The 24256-nt window shown below is 38.1% G+C and overlaps 1 protein-coding gene across 2 annotated transcripts in view; it reads left to right on the top strand.

The window, feature by feature from the left end:
* CHN1 (chimerin 1) overlaps window positions 1-24256 on the top strand; it is a 210122-nt gene that overhangs the window by 171570 nt on the left and 14296 nt on the right. For both annotated transcript variants that reach the window (XM_030803419.1, XM_030803420.1), the window contains one exon: window positions 14112-14196. In XM_030803419.1, coding sequence (XP_030659279.1) covers window positions 14112-14196 — 85 coding nt within the window. The remainder of the gene's footprint in view (window positions 1-14111; window positions 14197-24256) is intronic.

Here is a 24256-nt window from a genome sequence, read left to right as displayed (position 1 = left end):
TACCATATGTAATATTTCATGTCTCTTTTGTTTCAAGCCTTGTTTAGCTGACAAATTGTGCTATCACACTTCATCATTTTTGTGACCCACTGTGTCAACATTCCCTAGAAGACAAAGTCTTATTAAGAGTGAGGTTTGGCTGGGCGCAGTGGCTCATTCCTGTAATCCCAGCACTTTGGGAGGCCGAAGTGGATGGATCACCTGAGGTCAGGAGTTCAAGACCAGCCTGATCAACATGGAGAAACCTTGTCTCTACTAAAAATACAAAATTAGCCGGGTGTGATGGCGCATGCCTGTAATCCCAGCTACTTGGGAGGCTGAGGCAGGAGAATTGCTTAAACCTAGGAGGGGGAGGTTGCAATGAGCCAAGATCATGCCATTGCACTCCAGCCTGGGCAACAAGAGCAAACTCCATCCCAAAAAAGAAAAAAAAAGAGTGAGGTTTACCATGACTATTAGTAGGATGGTTAAAGTATGTGCTTAAAGAATACGTACATGTCTTAGCATCTTGCCTCAATTATTGTCTATGTTGTCAAGTACTCCATATCTCAGTAAACTTAGTATCGTTAGTCGGTGTTCATCATTTGTTATGTAATAGTACATGACACAAAAATATTGTTGCCTTCGTCAAATAGCCCAAAGGATAGAGAGTAGAGAAAGAGATGTGTATATACACCAAAGGAAGTGGAATATAGTTTAAAAAATAAATGAAGAGAAAACATGACAAGCAATGGTTTTTCTTTTTAAATATTTTTACTACACAAAAACTTCTGGTAGCTGAAAACCACTGTAAATTATTTTTTTGACAAGCAACATACTAATAGATTTTTTTTTTTTTTTCAGTTTTCTAATCCCTCTTCTTAAATTATCTTGAGATTCTTCTGGTTACAAAATAGGAAAACTATAAAGGAAAAGGCCAGTAGCCCAACAGTTGAAGAACCACTATATCATCAGCTGCTTATTTTCTATATTTTTATGTTCTTTGGGGAGCAAAAATAGAACTGGCGTGTTTTGTAAGGTATTATCCAGACTTAAAAATTAAAAGAACGCATCTATTTTTAGGTCATGGTAGTCAGAGGCTTGTTGTCACATTAGGTGATATCCTCCAGTCTTTTGTATTACAGGTGACGTTTTGGCCATCCATGTGAATGGATTTGCCCAAATCAGGCCCAAAATATCATATTCCCTGTTTCTCTTTTTAAAACTACCTTTGTTTGGAGCTTCACCTCTTGCATGTGACACAACCCTGATCTCTGCTTGTGCTCTGCCTGGTACACATGCCCTTGTTCTTAAAGAGAAGTCCATCTCTGGGGGGTGTGCTAATTTGCTTTGATGGCTGCTGTTACAGCTCATTACTCCACAATTGTATTACTTCAGTGTGTTTTTCTTAATCTGTTACCATGAGTATATTTACTATTTGATGGAACAGTTGAGAGACTTTATTACAAGTGTCAGAAAACCTAGCTCACACTGGACTAAGAAAAAAGGGAATTTGTTGTGTCACATAGTAGAAAAAGTCCAGCATTAATTGAAGGTATCCTTTGACTTAGGGGCTTAAAATGCCACCAGAACCCTGTCTCCCACCTCTTCATTTTTAGGCTCCCTCTGGTGACAAGATGACTGTCAAAGTCTTCAGCTCTGTATCCTCCCAGATTCTAGTCAGCCTCAAAGACAAGACTGTTTGAACAAAGGTTCTGGGCATGGCAGTCGTTGACCAATTATATCATATGCTCATCTCTGCACCAGTAGCTCCAGTCAGGAGAAGGGAATGTGCTGGCTTAGATCCAGGTCTTCCCCTGGAGCTGGGGAAGAGGTCAGCTCTATACGATTCACATGGATTGGGAGCTTTTATGCAAAAATAAGAAACTTGTTCTTTGTACTGAAAAATAAGCAGTGCCCTCTGCAAGATTAAATGTCAGATGAAATCACCAATTGCAAGATCTTAGTGAACAGCCTACTGAATATGACAGTGTTAATGTAACACTTTGCTGGGTGAGATGTGCTCATGAAACATGGATGACGAAAGAATCCTGAAGCAGTTCAGTCTGTATAAAGGGGGTTGAAAATTACTGATTAAGTTAATCTTATTTTATATGTGTAGAAACTGAAGCAAATAGGTTGGCGTTCACATGAACAAATCAGTAGAACCAAGAATATAAACTAAATTTCTACTTTTGTTCATGATGGAAGAACTACATTTACTTTCCCATCTTAAACAACTAGCAAACCAGAAAAAGTATATAAAAACCACAGCCAGACATTGATCAATAGGTAGTATGGAACTGTGACAACTGAAAGAAGGAACACAAACAAAATGATTCTTAAGATCACTCTTGATGCTTGGAGGCAGTTTCCAGGCCATAGCACATGGAGGGGGAGTCCAAGCAGAGTCTTGTGGTCTACCCCAGTGAAGGACAAAGAGATTAGGGTGGGGTTGTGGGGGAGGTGCAAAGCAGCTCAAATGTATGGGGCGGAGACTGCCTGAGGAGACAGAGCTGCACACAAAAGGCATTCTGGAGATCTGCCGAGGAGCCTTCTTGAGTCCTTTGCTGATGAGCTATCTGCATATATGTGGGAAGAAACTATTGGGAAACCACCAGAAAGCAATAGGCTAAACAATGGCTGAAACTCACGGAAGACAGACTCATTCTGCCCACTAGTAGAAACAGAAAGAAGTCACAACACATGGAGCATTGGTTAAGACTCTTCAAGAGGGTATCATCTTAGTAGTGTGACCAAAATTAACAGTAGACTAAAGGTTGTAGTGAGCAAAGAAATGGAAGCTGTCTTTAAAAATCCAAATTGAATCTCTAGAGGTGGAAAGTATATCTGAAATGAGAAATATACTGGATTATATTAACAGCATATTAGATACCACAGAAGAACAGATTGGTAAACCAGAAAATACAATAATACAAAATATCCAAGATGAAGAACAGAGAATTAAAAAAAAAAAAAATGAACACAACATCAGTGACCAGTGGGACTATAGCAAGCCGTCTTAACATAAGTGTAATTTGGGTCACAGAAGGAACAATGATGGGAAACCAGGAGACAGAGCAATTATTTAAAGCTATAGTGACCAAAAATTGTATAAATTTGATGAAAAGTCACAGATCCAAAAGTGCAGTGAACACTAAACAGAAAAAAATATGGTGAAAGCAACATCAAGGCATATCATAAATTGCTGAAAACCAGTGTTAAGGAGAAAATTGTAAAAGCAGCCAAAGAGAGTGAGAAAATTTGGGAAAAGAACAGTTTTCACTGTAAAGTGATACCGAAGGCCCCTGGCTTACAATGGCTCAGCTTATGATTTTTGACCTTATGATGGTCTGAAAGCAATATTCATTCAGTACAGTCCTGGATTTAGGATTGGATTACATCTGGATAAATTCATCATAAATTGAAAATATCAAAAGTAGAAACCCCACTCTCAACTTATGATATTTTCAACTTATGGTGGGTTTATTGACATGTAACCCCATCATAAGTCAAGGAGAATCCATACTTTGCCTCAGCCTAAGAATTGAGGTTGTTCACCCCACACGTAATGTATAGAAGATGTCTCTCGGATCTAGAAATTATACATACATTTGGTTTCTCTTAAGTTTTATTTTCACATTTCAGCTTCCTAATGTGTTTATAGTTTTATGGTTTTATAGAATCTTAAATGTGCACACTCACACTCAAGAATATAATGCACATTTGTTTAAAAGAATATAAATTATTTTTATACTACTATTTTCTCTGTTAATATCTTCAAGGATTATGTTAGTGTAGGACAAATATGTCAACTTTGAGGAAACAAATTATTTTCCTTTTTCACTGGTACACATCTTACAAAGTTTTTTTTAAAAGCAGTTGGGGGGATGCACATTACATAAAAATGAATAAAGAATGGCAGCAAAATTCTCATCAAAAACTATGCAAGACAATGGAGCGACGTCCTCAAAGAACTGAAGGAAAAGAAACCTATTAACCTTGAGTTCTATATTTAGCAAATACATCTTTCAGAGATGAAGAGAAAATAAATATTTATTTTTTAAACAAACAAAAGCTGAGTGAATTCATCATCGGGAGACTGGTACTACAAGAATATTACAGTAAGTTTTTCAGAAAGAAGGAAAATGATACCAGGTGGAAATTTAGAACTACACAAAGGAATAAAGAACACTAGAAATAATAGTAAGCATGGGTAACTTTAAAAGATATTTTTCCTGACTTAGTATCTTTAAAAAATAGTTGACTCTTTAAGGCAAAAATCGTAATGTATTATGTAGTTCATACAAGCAAAATGTATGACAACAATAATGTAGAGTAGAGGATGGGGAAAGTGGAAGTATACTTCATGTATAGGATTCTTGTGCATTACATGAAGTGGTATAATATTATTTGGAGGTAGACTGTAAGTTAAAGATGTGTATTGTAGACTGGGCATGGTGGCTCACACCTGTAATTCCAGCACTCTGGAAGGCTGAGGCAGGAGGTCTGTTTGAGCCCTGGAGTTCGAGACTAGCCTGAGCAATGTGGCAAGACTCCATCTCTATTTAGAAAAGAAAAGAGAAAGAGACAAAATTAGCTGGGTGTGGTGGCACATGCCTGTGGTTCCCACTGCATAAGAGGCTGAGGTGAGAGGATCACTTGAGCCCAGGGGTGTGAGGCTGCAGTGAGCTATGATTGTGCCACTGCACTCCAACCTGGGTGACAGAGTGAGACTCTGTCCAAAAAAAAAAAAAAAAAAGATGTGTATCTTCTAGGCCGTAGAACAAAACTAAAATTGATATAGTTAAACTAACAGTGGAGACAAATGGAATCATAAGAAATATGCAGTTAATTCAGAGTATAAAACATAAAAAAAGGAATAAAGGACAAATGGAATGCATAGAAAACATGTTGATAGTTACATTAAATGAAAATGACTCAAACACACCATTAAAAGGCAGAGATTGTCAGGTTGGATAAAAAAGCAAGATCCAGTGATATGCTGTGTACAGGAAACCCACATTAAATATAAAGGGCACAGAGAGAAGTGAAAGAGAAAGCAAAATTCTCATAAAAAATTATGCAAGACAGTGGAGCAACATCTTCAAAGAATTGAAGGAAAAGAAACTTACTAACCTAGAATTCTATATCTAGCAAATAATACGTATATGTAGACAATAATTCAAAGAAAATTGGAGTGACTGTACTTTTTTAAACGTAATTTTTAGAACAAGGAATATTATTGGGAATGAAGAATGTAAAATTAATCAAGAAGATATAACAGTTTAAAATTTATATGTACCTAATAACAGGTGCAAAATACATAAAGCAGCAACTGAGCTGAGGGTGAAATAGACAAATTCACGGTTATAGTTGGAAGTTTCAACCCTTCTCTCTCAGTGATAGAATATACAGAAAATTAGTAAGCGTATAGAAGATTTGAACAACAGTATTAACCAATTTGACCTAATTGATATTTATAGAGTACTCCACTCACCAACAGCAGGATACACATACTTTTCAAGTGAACTGGAAGATTCACCAAGATACACAATATTCTGGACCATAAGACAAATATAGCCATGTGTCATATAACTGTTTCAGTCAACAACTGACCACAGTTATGACAGTGGTCCCATAAGATTATAATACCATATTTTTACCCTGTCTTTTCTATGTTTAGATACATTTAGATACACAAATACCATGGTGTTACTGTTGCATATTCAGTACAGTAACATGCTGTACAGGCTTGTGGCCTAGGAGCTATAGGCTAGACCATTAGGCTTAGTACATAGTAGGTTTTACCGTATAGATTTTGTGTAAGTACACTCTATAATGTTCACCTAATGAAGCATTTCTGAGAGAGTGTCCCTATCATTAAGTGACACATGACTGTATCAATAAATGTAGAAGGGTTAAAATCATACAAAGCATATCCTCCAACCACAACAGAATTAAATTTGAAATCACTAACAGATAGCTGAAAAATTTCCCACATACTTGTAAATTAAATAACATACTGCTAAATAACTCATCGGTTGAAGAAGAAATCACAGGATACATTAGAAAATATTTTGAACTGATTGAAAAGAAAAATAAAACATATCAAAATTCATAGAATGTGGCTAAAGTAGTACTTATCAGGAAATTTATAGCATTAAATGCTTATATTTAGAAAGGGAGAAAAAAGGTCTTAAGTCAAAGAGCTAAGCTTCCACCTTAAGAAACTAGAAAAGGAAGAACCAATTAGACCAAGTACTTAAGGAAAGGCAGTATTAAAGGTAAGAGCAGCAATCAGTGAAAAAGAAGAAAAACAGAATTTTTAAAATCCCAGAATTTACTTGGATTTTAAAAAGGGTTTTAACTACATACTTTAATAACTTCTTGTGCATTTTAGTCAGATCTTTTTCTTAGTATAGGAATACTTGCATTCATATTGTAATATATGTTAACAGTACTTCTTTAGATGACACTTTTATAACCAAGTCAAAAAGAAATTGAAACCTGGTTGTGTGGAAATAATCTATTAATGCAGACTTAGCTTCAAAGAATTGTGGATCACAAGACATTGTAGACTGGCCTGAGGGTTTTCTGTATGTCAGTGTTCAGTTACCTATCTATAATGTGGGTATAGAGATTTTCTGTCACTCAGCTGTGGAATGTAAGTGGTTTTTATTGCACAATCATTTACTTATTTATTTTCATATTATACCTACATAATATAACCTTAGGGGACTGGTATTTCAAAGTGTTGATTTTTACTACTGATATTTGAATACGAACTCATTCATCTAAGTAATGAAGCTTACTTTCTAAGTAGAAGTGTTTTCAGTTATGGCATTTAACATTTTTGAACCTTGAGCATGATTCAGTTTGGAGGCAAAGCTATCAGGGGAAAAGAAATTAAAAAGAAATTGTCTTCTGAAACGTAAAAGAAGCCTAAACATTAAAATTATATATTTTATAATACTCTAAATACTCGTATTTTGAAATGGAAAGTGTCTTTGAATTAATGGTTATATTTATTGTTTCATCATTATTATACAATCTGTACCTTGTAGCATATAATAATCAAAGGATTGCTTTGAGAACTTTGATATTTCCACATCCAGATTCCTGGGTTTCAGATTGATGGTTCTGTGTAAGGGCCACTATTTCAGCTCAGCACAGAACATCAACACCAGAAATTGTGTTTGTGTTCTAGCATTAATATGGTTGTTTACGATTCTAAGCAAGTTCTGTGCAAGCTTTGCATTCATTCTGTAATTTTAGATATATTTCTCCCTCAAAAATGTAGTGGTGATTGAGAATGTATAGATCATAAAGGAAACCATAAAAGAATTTAAACTCTGTTAATAAGGCCTATATTGAATTGTGGTAAAAGTGTTTTTATGAGAATAATTTATTTTTTCTGCACATATTTAAAATATTGTTTTGTATACCAATTAACGTAAGCCATTTTTGTAATATTCATATGGGAGCAGAACTAAATTACTGTATTGCCCTGGTGACTGTCCTAATAGTCAGTATTGTTATAGTATGATCATATTTTACCAGCTTTTCCCTGTAGTTATTGCTCACAGTTAAAGTTACATCATTTATTTGTGATATGGTCAATGTATGTCTAGTAGGCTTTTATGGTATTTCTCTCAATTTTGAACAGTTTTCTTACTCTTAAAATTAGGTCACTAATTTTCTGTTATTTGTCATTCTCTTTGAAGCAATGCTTCTGTATTAACTACTTGTGTGGTTAAGTATGTGGCGCAGAAAGACCCTGCAAATTCTCCCGTGTGGCCACCTCTGTAGCAGCTGGTTATACAGGCCATTAGCACCTGCGCCCTGTCCCCAGCTGCCTAGTGCCTCCCTCACTCCTGTCTGCTGCTGGCCAGTGGGCATGCCCTTCTATTCCAGGTACTTAGCCTTGGCCAGTGCTTAAAGCTATGTTTCAGCAAGTGCCTGGTGCATTTCTTCTGCCTTTCCTGCCGTGGTCATCAGTTACACATCCATTTGATCAGGGCAAGAAGACTAGGAATGGCCAGCATAGTGTCAGTGCTTAACTGACATTATCGTGGTACTTAACTGAACCAAAACCTCGTTCTTTGTTAATAGATTATTACTCCAGAGTTATAGGGTGGTTAGTAGTTTTGACTAGATGTAACTTAACAAAGCAAGAAGTTATTGCCTTGATACTAAAGATATTCCTATAGTAAGTAAGTATTCCTCCTAATTTAAGTACTCTTGTATATATTTCTTGCTAATGATCATAGCCAGTATTATGTATTCTCTTTTCATGGCATAATAATATAAATCAAAGTACTTTAAACTGAAGTGGTAAAATTAGGGTTTGATTTTTTTTTTTTTTTTTTTGTAGATGAGTCTTGCTCTGTAGCCCAGGGTGGAGTGCAGTGGCATGATCTTGGCTCACTGCAAGCTCCACCTCCCGGGTTCACGCCATTCTCCTGCCTCAGCCTCCCGAGTAGCTGGGACTACAGGCGCCCGCCACCACACCTGGCTATTTTTTTGTATTTTTGGTAGAGACGGGGTTTCACCGTGTTAGCCAGGATGGTCTCGATCTCCTGACCTCATGATCCACCCTCCTCGGCTTCCCAAAGTGCTGGGATTACAGGCGTGAGCCACCACGCCCGGCCAAATTAGGGTTTGATTTCTAAATCCCATATCATATGAACCAAAAAGTTTAAGACCATCTTGGTGAGACAAACACTGGTCACTTAAAAGAGTGCATTCTAGTTACCCTAAACATAAAAATGAGTGAAGAAAAAGCTTTCCTGACCAGCTGCCTGCCTACCTACATTCCTTTCGTTTCGATTTTGTTCGTCTGTTCTCTCCCCTCATCACCCAACACTGTGCTGGAGAACTGACTCATCACAGTCCCAAATGAGAAGCTGCAGCTGAAATGTCATTGCCACCTTCCCAAGCAAAATTTTATTTCCCGTAATGTTCATATCATCTCCAACGTGGCTTACATTTGCAGCAAGCTTTGCAGGCATGCTCCTTGGCTGTTTGCATCCGTGCTTATTTCTAAAGGGAATGTTTTGACTTGAAAGGAATAATGAAGATTAATGGTGAATTTTTCTTTCTCTTCCTATATCATGGATTTCTTTTTCAGTTTCTGTTACTGGCATTCAAACTGGAGATATGAATGCTGTAAACATGATGAGAAGCAGGGTGTTTGTTTCCTTGTATAAGCCAGGATTTTAGTCCGAATAATGGCAGGCCCAACTGAAAATGACTTCAGTCATTGCCTAGGTCATTTACCTAAGTCATTGCCTAGGAGACACATGACACTTGGCCTGTGCCATATGGGCCCCTCAATAGCCCACCCTCTCCCACCCTGTCCTTTGCAGCCTGCTTCTGACCAATGCCTTCACTGATAAGACTGTACTGGGGATCCATTAATTAATCCAGTCTTTCATCTCTGTTTCAACAGAGAAGTTAATGTGAAAGGAGTTGTTCACAGGTTAAAAGCAACCTCAAATGTCATGGTAATAAAATGGTCTTTTTTTTCCAGTTGCACAGGAGGGCTTTAAAACTAGTTCGTTTTGCCCTTTATTCATTAAAGTGTAATTCATGCCTTATACTCTGTCACTTTCATTTGTGGAGATGGACCAAAAGCTTTGGAGGTGGCCTAGAAAAAAATATCTGTGGCCCACTTACAAGGTTGCTTTTCTTGGGACCATTTTTGACTTCACTAATAATGTAATGGGGTGAAGCTGATTGTTCTTTTGAATTATGTCTTATCAGGAACCATACCCAGAGGAATGGGTTGCAGATTTCTAGGGGGTGTGGCAATTCTAGGCAAAAGTTGCTCTCTGTTGTGATTTAGAGCTTCAGGCCCAAGCCCTTGCACCCCTTGTGAACCCTTCCAGGCCTCCTTTCCCACATATCCCACCTAGTTCTTCCTTAGCATCCTGCAACACACAAATAGTCTTCAAGATGCAACTTATGGCTTTTTAATTATATTTTGAATATTCATTATATTCAGATTTCATTTTTAAAACAGGTAATTAAAATACAACAATGTCTAGTAAACAAAATTGTCTGCAGATGTCAGTGCCTGTAGAATTATCTATAGGAAACAGCACCTATTACCATTGTGCTAGATGGAGCAGTACAACTGAAAAGCTATTCTAAGTTGTATTATTTGTGCAATTGATTTTTTAAAGATATCTTTTTCTGAGTTGGCAAAGTATGTGACGTAAACATCATGATAATGTAAAACTGCATATAACGTGAAACATTTAGATAAAGCATAACAATCCACTTAAAAAGAAAATATTCATCACTTTTTGTTTAATGTGCTTGACACTGGCTGGTATAGTACGATTTTATAATGTGTCACCCAAAAAGGAAACTTGCTTTCAAGTCCAGCGGCCCTTCTCTGAATTCCTGGCCAGTTTTAGCTCCAGTTCCTGTTCCCCACTTTGCCAAAACTCCTCATTTGCTCCATAACTGAACTTCCTTCCTGATGCTCAGAGACTATAAACTGCCAGGCATGAATTCCTGTAGCTTTCTCACCCCAGGCCCCACCACCAGTCCTGCACAGCCAGCCTCTCTCCTCCTACCCTCTTCCCTCCCAACTCAGGAAAGGGGAAAGTGATTTTCCTTGTATTCAAAGCTGATTGCTGTGCCCTGGATTGTCTCCAACATTTGACTTCTCCAGAGCCTTGCTCCATCAATGACCCTCTCTTTCTTATGAGTCAGCCTTCCCCTTCCTTTCCACAGTCCTCCCCACCTCACTTACAAACCAGTTTCTCTACTTTTGTACCTCTGTTAATGTCATTCTTCCCCAGTCACCAGACCTTAAACCCTTAACAGACCAGTTTCTTTCCCTCTCCATTGCCTCTGTTTCAATTAGTTACCAAGCGCTGTTGATTCTGCCTCCTAAATAACTCTAGTTTGTCCCTTTTTCTCAGTCACCACTTCCTGAGTGCAGATCCACATCATCTCTTGTCTAGGTGACTGCCATAGCACCACCCTACCTAGTCTGTCTTCCTTCAGCCTTGCCCCCTCAACTGTGTCACTCTCCTTAACAATCCTTAGTGGCTCTGCCTTGTTCACTGGACAGAATACAAATTTGTAGGCATTGAAAAGGCCCTGTCTGCCTCTCCTGTCTCCTGCCAGGCCAGTCGTTTCCACTCCACCCAGACTGAACTTCCTTGCAGTTCTCTACACACCACATTGTTTCTCTCATGCCTTGTGTCTTTGATTTTCAACTCAGGACTTAGCTCATGGGTTGGTCTCTTCCCAGCTTCTCTCATACTTTGCAAATATTTTGATTAAAGTATTTTCACACTGTGTTTAGTAGGAGAAACCCCTTTTTATTTTTGTATAGGTCATCATTTAATTAATGTTTATGAATGAATAAAAATGACTAATTAATGAAAATCAGTATTTGTTTTGATGACCTTTAGGGGAATAAAAAAGACTCAAAGGCTACAGTAATTAACCTTTTACAAATATAATCCAGTGTCATAGAGTCATAGAGGTTACAGAATAAAGGAAACTTGAGATATATGGATTTTAGACATAAAAATTCAAGTGAGTTTTAGATATAAAACTTCAAAAGGGAATCCAGTTAAACCCTGTTACACAAATACAGTTTTTGTAAGCTGCTGGTTCTGCAAGGCCTATTTCTAGAACATTTTCATGGAGAGCTACATAAGCTACCTTCTAAACGATTTAAAAAACAAAAAAAACCCAGCCTCAAATGGCTCAGGATGCCTTCATTAAAAAGCTGCCCAAGAATGAACTGTAAATAAATAACAATCTCCTAACGATTACTTTCTGAGATACATGTGTAACCCTTTAATTGGAGAACATGGGGTCTGCTCGGACAGTTAAAATCCTCTCTTCAGCATATCAAGAAATATCCCAGGCTTTTTGAAATGCCACATTCACTGCTACTTTCAGGAAAGTGAGGAAAGGATTGGTTCTATTAAAACAGCTCAGTAGCCAGTGCTGTTTCCCAGATGCCTATTTGTTTAATAGCAAACAAAATACCTTCTACTCTTTTTGCTCTCCCTGTTTAACTTTCAGACACTTTATCATGAGATAACTGATAGGCACAAAATAATTCCTGAGACTTCCTTCGTACTTTCATTGCATCTTTAGTCACCTCACCAAGTAAATGATACTGATTATCCTGAGGTTTGGCAACCTATAAGTGAGTTTGCCTCCCAAAGACTTTCTCTAAAAGTAGCTTCACAATTCCGTTGCTGTTTCATGATTATATAACTCTCTTTCTGAATCAGCACTGTCTACTTCACTCATTCCCATAAGAATAAAGCACGATTGCATGCTTTATCCAGTTTTATTCGCTCTGAAGAACACGGGGACATTACAGAGTATCTGGATGTTTATCTTGGGCTCTACTTCAGCAACTCCAGGAAATACTTTGAGTTTACAGGCTCTGAACATCGTTAACAATCCAGAGGCGACTGTGCCTGCATTCCTGACCCTCCTCCATGAAACACATAGAAGGGATTATGGCCTCCTTTTCAAAATCAACATAAAATTTTATACTCAGACTCAGTTGGCAACAGCAAAGAGTTATAAGCACATACCTACTTTGAATGAACCCAGGGTTATCCCTTGCGGCTTTATATGGATATTTGGGCCAATGTAGTATTTTGAATTCTGATATACTATGTTTCATTGATTCTTATATGCATATTTTATTTTCCATTTTAATGTCTCTGAATTTGGGATTTGTCTCACAACCAATGGTTTGTCATGATTTAATTGGCATGGTTTTTCTAAATGGAACACATAGTGGTATGTCTTACATTTATGGTATTTTCATTTGAAGAAATAAGTTTCATATCTTAAAAATCATTTACTTGGTTTCTAAGACTTAGTCAATATGTTAATACAGCAACTGTAAAAATGACAATCTTAGCTGTGAATTTTATTATGTACAGTAGTTGTTTTGGCAGATATTTATGTTGGAATCAAATTGTAATTTACTGATAATATTGAAAATTTTATTATTTTTTAATGTTTAGAGTTTGGATTCATTGCTTCTGCAAAATATTCTACCAATATTTTTTCATCTGAGTTAACCTAGAATGCCTTCTCTTTCCTATATGTAAAAGAGATAGATATCTTAACATTTGAATCCTTTCTTCTTTGGGGATTCCTTTCTTTTTCAAGGAAAAGAAATCAAATACAGTAGAAAGAACCTTTATGAGCTGGAACGGTTAGTGAATAATTACTGTACTCAAACAAGGTTCCTGATAAACTGTACTTTCTGCAGTTTCTAAAATACATTTATTCTCTTTGCTAACATAATAAATATCAAATGTTTTAAGCAGAAATTGGGCCTTTTTGATGATTCTGATGTGACCCATCAATAAGTATCTCCTGGGTCTGTGATCCTACTCATGGTCACAGAAGTTAAATTATCTGAAAAATTCCTGACAGGACCCAAGACATACTCTATATGGCCACTCATGCCTTTTCATGTCATAGTACTGTAGAAATAGCATAGTACATAGAAATGCCAGTATTTGTATAGATTGGGGTGCCTGCACCTGAGGGGACATTGGAAAACTCCATTATGTAGTTTTCAAAAGTAAGTTACAGAATATTGGTCTGATTTATCATTCCTAAAACAAAGAAATCAAGCTCTGAAAAAAATGTTAACTGCTTGTCAGTTTCACTCAACCAAGGTTCTTTTAAATGCAGCCATGTTGCCCCTTCATTACTAACCGTGGGCTGGGTGCGGTGGCTGACGCCTGTAATCCCAGCACTTTGGGAGGCCAACGCAGGCAGATGCTTGAGCTCAGAAGTTCAAGACTAGCCTGGGCAACATGGTAAAACCCTGTCTCTACAAAAAATACAAAAATTATCTGGGTGTGGTCGTGTGTGCCTGTAGTCCCAGCTACTCGGGAGGCTGAGGTGGGAGGATCACTTGAGGGAAGCCGCAGTGAGCTGTGATACACCACTGCACTCCAGCCTGGGCAACAGTGAGACCCCATTTCTCTCTCTTTCTCTCATATATATATAGAATATGTGGCTTGTATATTAGCGCTTTGATATGAAACAGTCTTCTCATCCATGTGTTTCCCCTTTCCTGACTTTGCCCCTCTTTTTTTTTTTTTCAGGTGCATACATTCAGAGGGCCACACTGGTGTGAATACTGTGCCAACTTTATGTGGGGTCTCATTGCTCAGGGAGTGAAATGTGCAGGTAAGAGCTCTTGTCTTGTCTCTGGATTGAGTCAGTTGTGAAGTTATAAGAGGTGAGGTAGAAGGAGACTTGTTATGCATATCCAGTAGGCTGGATCTTGATTTGGTCTTGTGCACATGCAGTAGGCCAGATTCTCAGGCAGCCACTTTGGAAATTTGATATTTTATCTGCTCTTAACCTTCTGGCACTTGATGGACAGCATACTAGGGATCTGGCATTAGTCCACTGAAAAGAGAGAAGTCAGCTTGTTCAAAAAGTCTGATAAAAGGAGATAAAAGTAAGGCAGTTATATTTAATACTTGCCTTTGATGTTGCAGTAACTAAATTTATAAAAATGATTTTTTTAAAGCAATGTACAGGGACCTATGATTGTTGCCTTGGAAACCGAATTTTAAAGATAACTTGTTAAGCTGGATTGTCCTTACTAAATTTTTGTGAAATCAAATTGAAGCTTTAAAAATCTGTGAATTCATCTTCAGAGATGGTTACCAAATTCTGAAAAACCACTTAGTCACTAATATTTTCTGTGTGATGTTTTGAAATCAAATACTTTTTGTAAAATATGACCATGAATATTTAGATATAAATTTAGAAACCATAAGATTTACACATACAGAAATAGCCAACACAAGGATGTATTGAGATACTTTGTGAAATAAAGTACTTATTTATGTCATGTGAAATCCATTTGTATAGAGCAACTATACTGAATACTGGCCATTTATCCAAACTACTTTAAATTTTTTTTTTTTTTTTTTTTTTTTTTTTTTTTTTTTTTTTTTCTGAGACAGAGTCTTGCTCTGTCGCCCAGGCTGGAGTGCACTAACGCGATCTCGGCTCACTGCAAGCTCCACCTCCCAGGTTCACGCCATTCTCCTGCCTCAGCCTCCCTAGTAGCTGGGACTACAGGTGCCTACCACCACGCCTGGCTAATTTTTTGTCTTTTTTTGTAGTAGAGACAGAGTTTCACCATGTTAGCCAGGATGGTCTCGATCTCCTGACCTCGTGATCTGCCCACCTCAGCCTCCCGAAGTGCTGGGATTACAGGCGTGAGCCACCGCACCCGGCCCAAACTACTATAAATTCTGACATAGGCTTAAAAATAATCATGTAAATTTTAAATGTCTAGTATTTTGTCATAAAAGTTTCCTTTTGCTATTTAATTTGTAAAACTAAAAAATATCTTCTTACATGTCTTTTAGCATGAAGCTTTACACTAAAAAAATATACTAAGTATTTCAAAATGGTAACTATAGTAACTGTCAGATTTATCACTATAAACATCATTTCTTTTATGGCATGATTTTTAAATGGAATATTTTTGTTGTCCATTATGTGCAGAGATTTCTGGGGTCTGATTCTTATTTCTAAATTGCATTTCCTTTGAATAGCAAGATATAATATGTATTGCATGGAAATGTTCCAAGTCGCTCTTCTTTCAGTTATTATTCCCTTAGTATCACTAAAATGTAATAAGGTTCCAGGCATATGTCGCCATTCAAGGACCTTCCTGCCACAGGGAGTGGGATAAGAATCCTACACATGTGGACTTGGAGCTGTGCAGAGGTGTTCATCAGGGAGTGCCTCAGCTCAGAGTCAAAGCTCAGAGTGAATGAGGAAAGGCTTGCTGTGGCTGGTGGTTATCCAGAGTTGGGATGAAGAAGGCCATGGTTGTGCCTTTGCACTGGAGGGAAACAGTAGAATGGAAAGTGTTGATAAAGTGGAGGTATTGAGGCAGTGTGCATTGCAGTTTCACAAAGGCAGATGGAATACTCTTTCCAAAGCACAAATTGCCTGCTCGAGAACAATGGTCTCAATGAGCCCAGTTTGCCTTTATGAGACAGTCTTGTCCAGCTGATACTCAGAAACAGTTTTTAAAGTGTTTTATGACTGTCACAAACTTAAAAGCTTTTCTTTCATGAGTAAGGGTGTATATCATTTCCATTTTGAAAAAGTGAAGGCCATCTATATAAGAATTCTTAGCTATTAATAGAGAATGGGTACAGCAACTATGAATAATCTTTGGGAATATGCTACAACCCCAATCATGTTGTAAAGAAATGTTTTGGAACATTTATCATGTCAATCATATGGGGGAAAGGAGAAAGAATTCATCCCCATCTCCACAGCCACCCACATTAATAGCCTCTACCTCTTATTGTGAGTAAAGGTCAGGAATTGAAAGAAAAGCCCTGAGGAGATTTTTCATTTTATGTTATATCTTGTCCTTAAAAGCATTATATTCAGTGTGATTTGAACCACATTAATGGTAATACAAGCACAAGTCAACTCATTTTGAAAACACGGAGGGTTGGAATTTGAATTCATTCTGTTTTCTATGACAACTAATTATATTTGGATTGACAGTGAGATTCTTAGGTCTGAAGTGGCTTTGAGGCTCATCTGGCCTTTGACTATCTAAATCCAAATGCAAAGAATTGAGAATTTAAAGAGAGAGTGCACACTAGCTGTGATAAGCTGAAAAATAGCTCCCCAGAGATGTCTGCTTCTAATTCCCAGAACAACATTCCTTGTTCCTTTCATGGCACGAAGAATGTTGCAGATGTCATTTAAATTAAGGATATTGAGATGGGAAGTTTTGGGTTGCTATGACAAAATACCACAGACTGGGTAATTTATAAATAAGAGAAATTTATTTCTCACAGTTCTGGAGGCTAGGGAGTCCAAGATCAAGCTGCCAGCAGGTTCAGTGTCTGGTAAGGGTCCAAGCTCTGCTTCCAAGATGGCGCCTGGAAAGCTGTGTCCTCCAGAGGGGAGGTGCCTACAATGCAGTGTCCTCATGATTTGGCAGAAGAGTATAAAAGGGGCCAACTCCCTCTGTCAAGCCCCTTTATAAGAGCACCTAATCCCCATTCACAGGGGAGGCGCCCTCAACCTAATCATCTCTGAAAGGTGCCATCTCTTAATACTGTCACATTAGCAACACCTGAATTTTTGAGGGGACGCTTTCAAACCACAGCAGGGAGAGTACCCTAGATTGTCAAGGGAGGCCTAGTATAATCACAATCATAAGGGCCCTTATAAATGGGAGGCGAGAGGTTGATAGTCAGAGAAAGATGATACAAGGACAGAAGCAGAGGTCAAAGGGAAGAGAAGATGCTATGCTGCCAGCTTTGAAGACAGAGGAAGGAGCCACAAGCCAAGGAATGCAGGTGGTCTTTGGAAACTGGAAAAGGCAAGGAAAGAAGTGGATTCTCCCCTAAGCCTCCGGAAGAAATGCAGACCCACTAACACCTTGATTTTAGCCCAGTGAAAGTGATCTTGAACTTCTGACCTCCAGAATTGTAAGATAATATATGCTTGATGTTTCAAGCCAGGAGTTTGTGGTATTAATAATTTGTTATAGCAGCAATTGTGAACTAATGCACTAACCACTGAACACTAAAGGTATTCTTTCCAAAGAAAAATGGCAGGCTCTCAGAAAAGAAATGTATTTATCTGCCTTTGATTCCTGAGACAGCTTGCTTTGTTCTGCCTTCTTTTTTCAAAATCCACCAAGGCAAAAGAGAGCTTGTCAGGAATGTTTAAAGGAGTGTTTGCCAAAAGCAGCAATTTTGTGTCCCTCGCCACAGCCCTTTTTTAAACATCATGTAAAGGTATTGGGTGATGTTCCAACCACCAGGCTGGCCAAGTTGCTGTAGGAGTCAGACTAAATCCAGCTAATACCAGGCAAGCTGTCCCTTCAGGACTGAAAGCGCTGGCTTGCTGCTAAGCACACCACAGCGATGAGGACAACTGAGGGAGCAGCAGGGACGATCCTGAGAATGCTAATCATTACATTACATGGGCTATTCAAAACCACGCAGTGCAAGGTGACATTGCAGGCATTACAGTCTTACCCACCAAAGTCACCCGTCCTCTAGCCTCCTCTGAAGTGAAGAAAGTGATGTTGCAAGGGCATAGCTAACTGCAGACTGGGAATGGTGCTACTCCGGCTGGAATATTTATGACCTGAGTAGGTAGCCTTGAACAATCAAGTTCAAAGGATGGTCGTTGTTCATTTAGAATAGTTACTTTGAATAGTATTTTTCTTTATGAAAGGTAAGCTTATAGGTTAATCTATTATTATGTAATCATGGAGACTGTCAAACATTCGTCTTTAAAAAAAGACCATTATTCTAGCAGCATTCCTGAATTGTTTTCATCTTAGCCTTACCAGAATATTCTAAGAAATTAAGAAGGATAATTATTTCAAATCAGACATATAAGTTTAATGTTGGTTATTTATGAAAGTGACTTCGTGTTTTCAGTGTATCATTATCTTTGCTGCCTCCAAAGGGAAATGGCAGCAGTTTTCCTAATAATAAAGTGTAAGTATTTATTACTTGAGGTATACAAGCCCTTTTAGGTTGCAGAAAATAAGTGGAAGTAATGTTTTTTATTTTAACTGCTGTTTTGATTGATTGTACCTAAAGAGTTATGTTTGTCCTTGTAAGCCAGTGAGAAATTGGTAAGACTTGCTTAAAAGTTTCATGGAGCCCCTTTTAGTTGGAAACAATATTTTCATCAATATTCCAAAGAACAAAGCATTCTTCTTAATTTTGCTTATGAAAATAATTACTTCTGATGCGTATTAAAATACAAGCTATTCCACTTTCCTGGGGGAAAAAACCAAGAGATATGTTTCAAAACAAGTTTTTGTTTGCCATTATTTAAAATAAGAACAGAGAGAATAATGATTATAATTTCAAATCTTATTAACATAATGTTATCCTTTAATCCTGTCAATAGAATGTAAATATCAGCTATTCCTTTCAAAAAATTAATTTCTGTGCTTTCTAGATATAAAACCTGTGTTTTAGCAAAATCAAGCCCCAGAAAATCTGAAAGTAACCTAAAGTTGGTAGTCTAATAGAAATATTTTATTAAGAAAGTATAGAATAAAATGTGACTTGAATTTTTTATTCTTCCTTTGATATGTTTATTCTATGCTTATTAACTTGAGAAATTGGAAGGGAGAAATGTGATTTAATAGTAACATAAAAATAACCCACCAAACCAAGAGATTCAACAAATGAAATCATTTATGTACCTTTTATTATTATTTGTAGTATAGAGCTTCCCTGAGAGAAATGGAACTATATAAGAGTTATATGACTTTAATAAATAAGTATGAAAACCAAATAAAGCCTTAATGGCAAACTGAAATATTGATATACTGTTAGTCCCTGAAGCAGCAGTTTTCAGAGCAAGCTCAAGGCTAGCGAATTGCACTGTGAATGTAAGTATATAAAAATCAGCTTTATTTTAATGACTTTGCCCTGTCTTTGGCAAAGACTTCATATCCAGTCCTGCCAAAAATTTAGCCTTTCAGATACATTTTTAAAATTGTGCATAAAATATTAATATTTTCCCATAGTTTTATCTTATTTAAATAAAAGAGAGAACATCAGTTTAGAAAACATTTCCCTCTTCCTTAAATACCTAAATCTGAGCTCACTCATCACTTTGTCCAGTCTTCACTGAGTTCCAAATAAGCTTAGGAACCTGCTGATGTTTAAAATGGGAGATGAATACTGGATGTGGTAACCCACGCCTATAATCCCAGCACTTTGGGAGGCCAAGGCAGGTGGACTATCTGAGGTCAGGAGTTCGATACCAGCCTGGCCAATATGGTGAAACCCCATCTCTACTAAAAATACAAAAAATTGGCCGGGCGTGATGGCTCACGCCTGTAATCCCAGCACTTTGGGAGGCCGAGGTGGGCGGATCACAAGGTCAGGAGATCAAGACCATACTGGCTAACACGGTGAATCCCCGTCTCTACTAAAAATATAAAAAATAAGCCGGGCGTGGTGGTGGGCACCTGTAGTCCCAGCTACTCCGGAGGCTGAGGCAGGAGAATGGCATGAACCCGGGAGGTGGAGCTTGCAGTGAGCCAAGATCACGCCACTGCACTCCAGCCTGGGCAACAGAGCAAGACTCCGTCTCAAAAAAAAAAAAAAAAAAAAAAAATTAGCTGGGCGTAGTGGCGCATGTCTGTAGTCCCAGCTACTTGGAGACTGAGGCATGAGAATTACTTGAACTGGGAGGCAGAGGTTGCAGTGAGCCAAGATCATGCCATTGACTCCAGCCTGGGTGACAGAGCAAGACCCTGTTTAAAAAAAAAAAAAAAAAAAAAAATTGGGGGATGACTCCAAACATTCAAAGGAAAAAAGTCAATACCAAAAACCATTAGTGCCATTCAGATGTTTTATGTGCATGCATCACAATTTTACTTTTTTGCTTTCTACTGGATTTTTATACATAGGGAAAGAATATGACAAAACAAGTTTCATCATTGCATTTTAAAAACCCTACCAGATCAATTATATATATAGATATCTATAAGGGGACTCATTTGGGTAAATTATAGCAATGTTTTGTAAACTCAAGTCTATACAATGAATAATGGGTACAATATACATTTTTGAATAAGAGGTTGAAAATAGCAAATTCATCTTCAATAATGGAAAATATAACTTTGAGTACATGATGTACTGTATGGTATACGTGGGGAAAAGTGGTGTGTGTGAGCCAGTGGAAAGAGGACAGACTGGGAATCAGCAATCTAAGATTTCAAAGTCAGTTCTAGCACTTTCTGGCTGAGTAACCTGAACAACTCATTTAGCCTCGCTCAACCTTATTGTCTTCAGCTTGAAATGAAGATATTGGGATAGCTTTTTATCAAGAGCCCTTTCTGACTCAATCTGCGACCTGTGTGTATTACACTTAAAGTATGAGGTATATCAACACTATTATTAGATTATGAAGCTTATTGAATTTCATGCTTCTAAAATGTTGTTATAAGAGTTCTTCCAGGCCGGGCGCGGTGGCTCACGCCTGTAATCCCAGCACTTTGGGAGGCCAAGGCAGGTGGATCACGAGGTCAGGAGATCGAGACCACGGTGAAACCCTGTCTCTACTAAAAATACAAAAAATTAGCCGGGCCCGGTGGCAGGCGCCTGTAGTCCCAGCTACTCCGGAGGCTGAGGCAGGAGAATGGTGTGAACCTGGGAGGCGGAGCTTGCAGTGAGCCGAGTGAGACTCCAGTCTGGGTGACAGAGCGAGAGACTCCATCTCAAAAAAAATAAAAAAAATAAATAAAAAATAAAAAGAGTTCTTCCAGTTCTGGACAAGATGGATAAATATGCTTTTATTACTCCCAATAATTATAACAAAAGGCCCTGGACAAAACATGTACATCAACTATCAGAAGACTCTGAAAAGTTGGAAGGCAGACTAAGCACCTCAGGATTCCAGAAACAACCTAGCAGCGAGTTCCCTCGTGGCTAATTTTGTCTGTTTTAACCTCCAATGTTATCCCAGCCTGGGCACCAGAGAAGCCCACGAACCATAAATGCCAACTGGCAGAGATTAAAAATAATCCCCAAAAAGGCTGCTTTTTCTAGCTAACGCAGTGGGAAAAGGGCAGCCCAGCAGCACAGAAACCTTTCAGTCATACCTTCCATTCCCTGGGTAAACAGAGACCCTTCTACTACACCTTCTCAGTGGATGCTGAAGCAGCAGAGTCTGTAGGTACAAGCCAGTTTTCCACCGCCACCTTGCAATAGCAGTGGTGCACTCTACTGCAAACCTGTGAGTGGAACTCTAGCTTCCTTCCATTCCTGCCTTGCAGAAACTGGTATCCCTCCTTTGCTGAGCTTGTGAGTGGGATCCTGACTTTCTTCTCCACTCTATAACAGAAGCAGCAACCTCTCAGCCCAAGTCTATGGGGAGAGCTGTATCTTCATCCCTAACCTGCAGTAATGAGGCAGCTCAGACTGGTGAGAACTCTATCCTATGCCCACCCTACAGTTACATGTAAAATAGTACTATTCCCCAACCAAGTTTGTGGGCACAGCTTTGACTTCCACCCTACCTGCAATACCTCTCCCTCCCACCCAGTGCCACAGAGAATGTGGAGCAGAGTCCTGCCATTTGGGTAATATACAAGTGGGGCAGGCACAATAGCACTGCAGTAGCATTAAAAAAAACTTTGTAAACTAGGTTGACATTTGGATCACAGTCTACAAAAGAGCATTCTAAATCCAAACAGGTTGACTACAGGCTACAATTTCAAAGATTTAGTAGGAACCAGAGTCAAATAATACTCAAAATATCAGATACAGTTCAGAATTACTCATCAAAAGTTACTCTGGAAATAACTAGGAAAATCTTAAATAAAAAAGGACAATTGACAGACACCAACAGCAACATCAAGATGACACAGATGTTGTAATTATCAGACAAGAAAAGCAGCTATCATAAAAATGCCCCAACAAGCAATTATGAACACTCGTGAAACAAATGAAAAAAAAAAAAAAAAGGAAATATCAGAAAAGAAATAGATATTAGGAAGAACCAAATGGAAATTTTAGAACTGAAAAATATAATAACTAAAAGGAACTCACCGGATTATGGGCTCAATAGCAGAATAGACATGACAGAGTGAAGATGAACTTGAAGTGAAGATCAGTAGAAATTATCCAAGTCAAACAACAAAGAGAAAATATGCATTTTTTAATTTACTTTTTTTAGAGACAGGGTCTCGCTCTGTCATCCAGGCTGGGGTGCAGTGGTGTGATCATAGCTCACTGCAGCCTTGACCACCTGGGCTCAAGCCATCCTCCCATCTCAAGCCCGCTGAGTAGCTGGAACTACAGGCGCACACCACCACAACCACCAATTTTTTAAAATTTTTGTAGAGACAGGGTCTCACTATGTTGCCTAGGCTTGTCTCAAACTCCTGGCCTTAAGCAATTCTCCCACTTCAGCCTTTCAAAGTGCTGGGATTATAGGTGTGAGCCACCATGCTTGGCTTAAAAAATAGATTTTAAAAAGTGCACTGAGCCTCAGAGACCAGTGGGACCATGACAAAAGTTTCAGCGTTTGTGTTGTTGGAATCCCAAAAGAAGATAAAAAATGAGAGGCTGAAAAAATATTTGAAAAAAATAATAGCTGAAAACTCCCCAAATATGGTGAAAGCAGTTAAGAGAGAAATGATGCATTACTTACGTGGGGGTCCTTTTATTTAAATGAAATACACTAAGAACAGTGTAGATATGGAAGCATCTGTATCCCCAGTTATCCAATTCCTTTTCAGGACCTGGCCTCTACATCTGACAAATATGAAATTTTTAGCCTTGAGTTCAACTTAGCTTCTGACCTTAAGCTGATTGACAATCTTGAGGTACGACATAGAAAAGGCCTCTCAAAGTGTTATTTCATTTTTCTAAATAAGAACAACATAGTCATGGTGAACACAGTTTACTGCATGTATGCATTTTACATATATTAACATTGAAGCCTCACATGAACACTAATAAACACTATTATTGTTCCCATTTTACACGAGGTACAGGAAATTTGAGCAACTCACTCAAAATCACACAGCTAATAAATTCTAGACTGAACTCTAAGTTGTAAAAGTTACCTAAAACATTAAAATATTCAGGAGACAGGAGATCTTTTAAGTGGACAGTTGGTTGCCTTATGATTGAGTCAGATCTCTTATGTATTCTCTAATACAGAGATAAAGAAGAATTTGGGATTTGGTTCTGAAGTCATTTGGACATTAATGATACAGAATAGTGTTGGGTCATTTGTTCAGATAGTGTAGATTGAGCTCTTTGTTCTGGAAGCCATTCTGTATTCACAAGCTGACATTCCTTAGGGGTGATAACTTTTGGCACTGTTAGCACTGGTGATCTCATCTTCCACATGTATGCAGAGACCCAGCTTCCCTTGACACCTAGCCTGTCTTTGCACATGGAGGTGCTCAGTTCATATGAATTCTTTCCCGAGAGTTGCCACAGGCATTAAGTTCTTATTTCAAGTTGGCAGTATCTACACATCTAATGAAACAATGATATTGTTTGTAAGTTTTGGCTAATTTTCCTTGTCTCTGTTAACTGTTACCACTATATATAACTAGATCACAGCTAATAACTTTTACCAAAAGTCATGATAATGATCACCAGCATTTGTCTAGCATTTTACAACATTCGAAGCACCTGAATGCATTGACTCATTAATTCTCATAACAATTTTGTGAGGT

This window comes from Nomascus leucogenys, chromosome 22a (genome assembly GCF_006542625.1).
Source record: "Nomascus leucogenys isolate Asia chromosome 22a, Asia_NLE_v1, whole genome shotgun sequence".
In the NCBI taxonomy this organism is placed as follows: domain Eukaryota; kingdom Metazoa; phylum Chordata; class Mammalia; order Primates; family Hylobatidae; genus Nomascus; species Nomascus leucogenys.
Note: the sequence above shows the minus strand (reverse complement) of the source record. Positions and strands in the feature narration are given on the sequence as shown.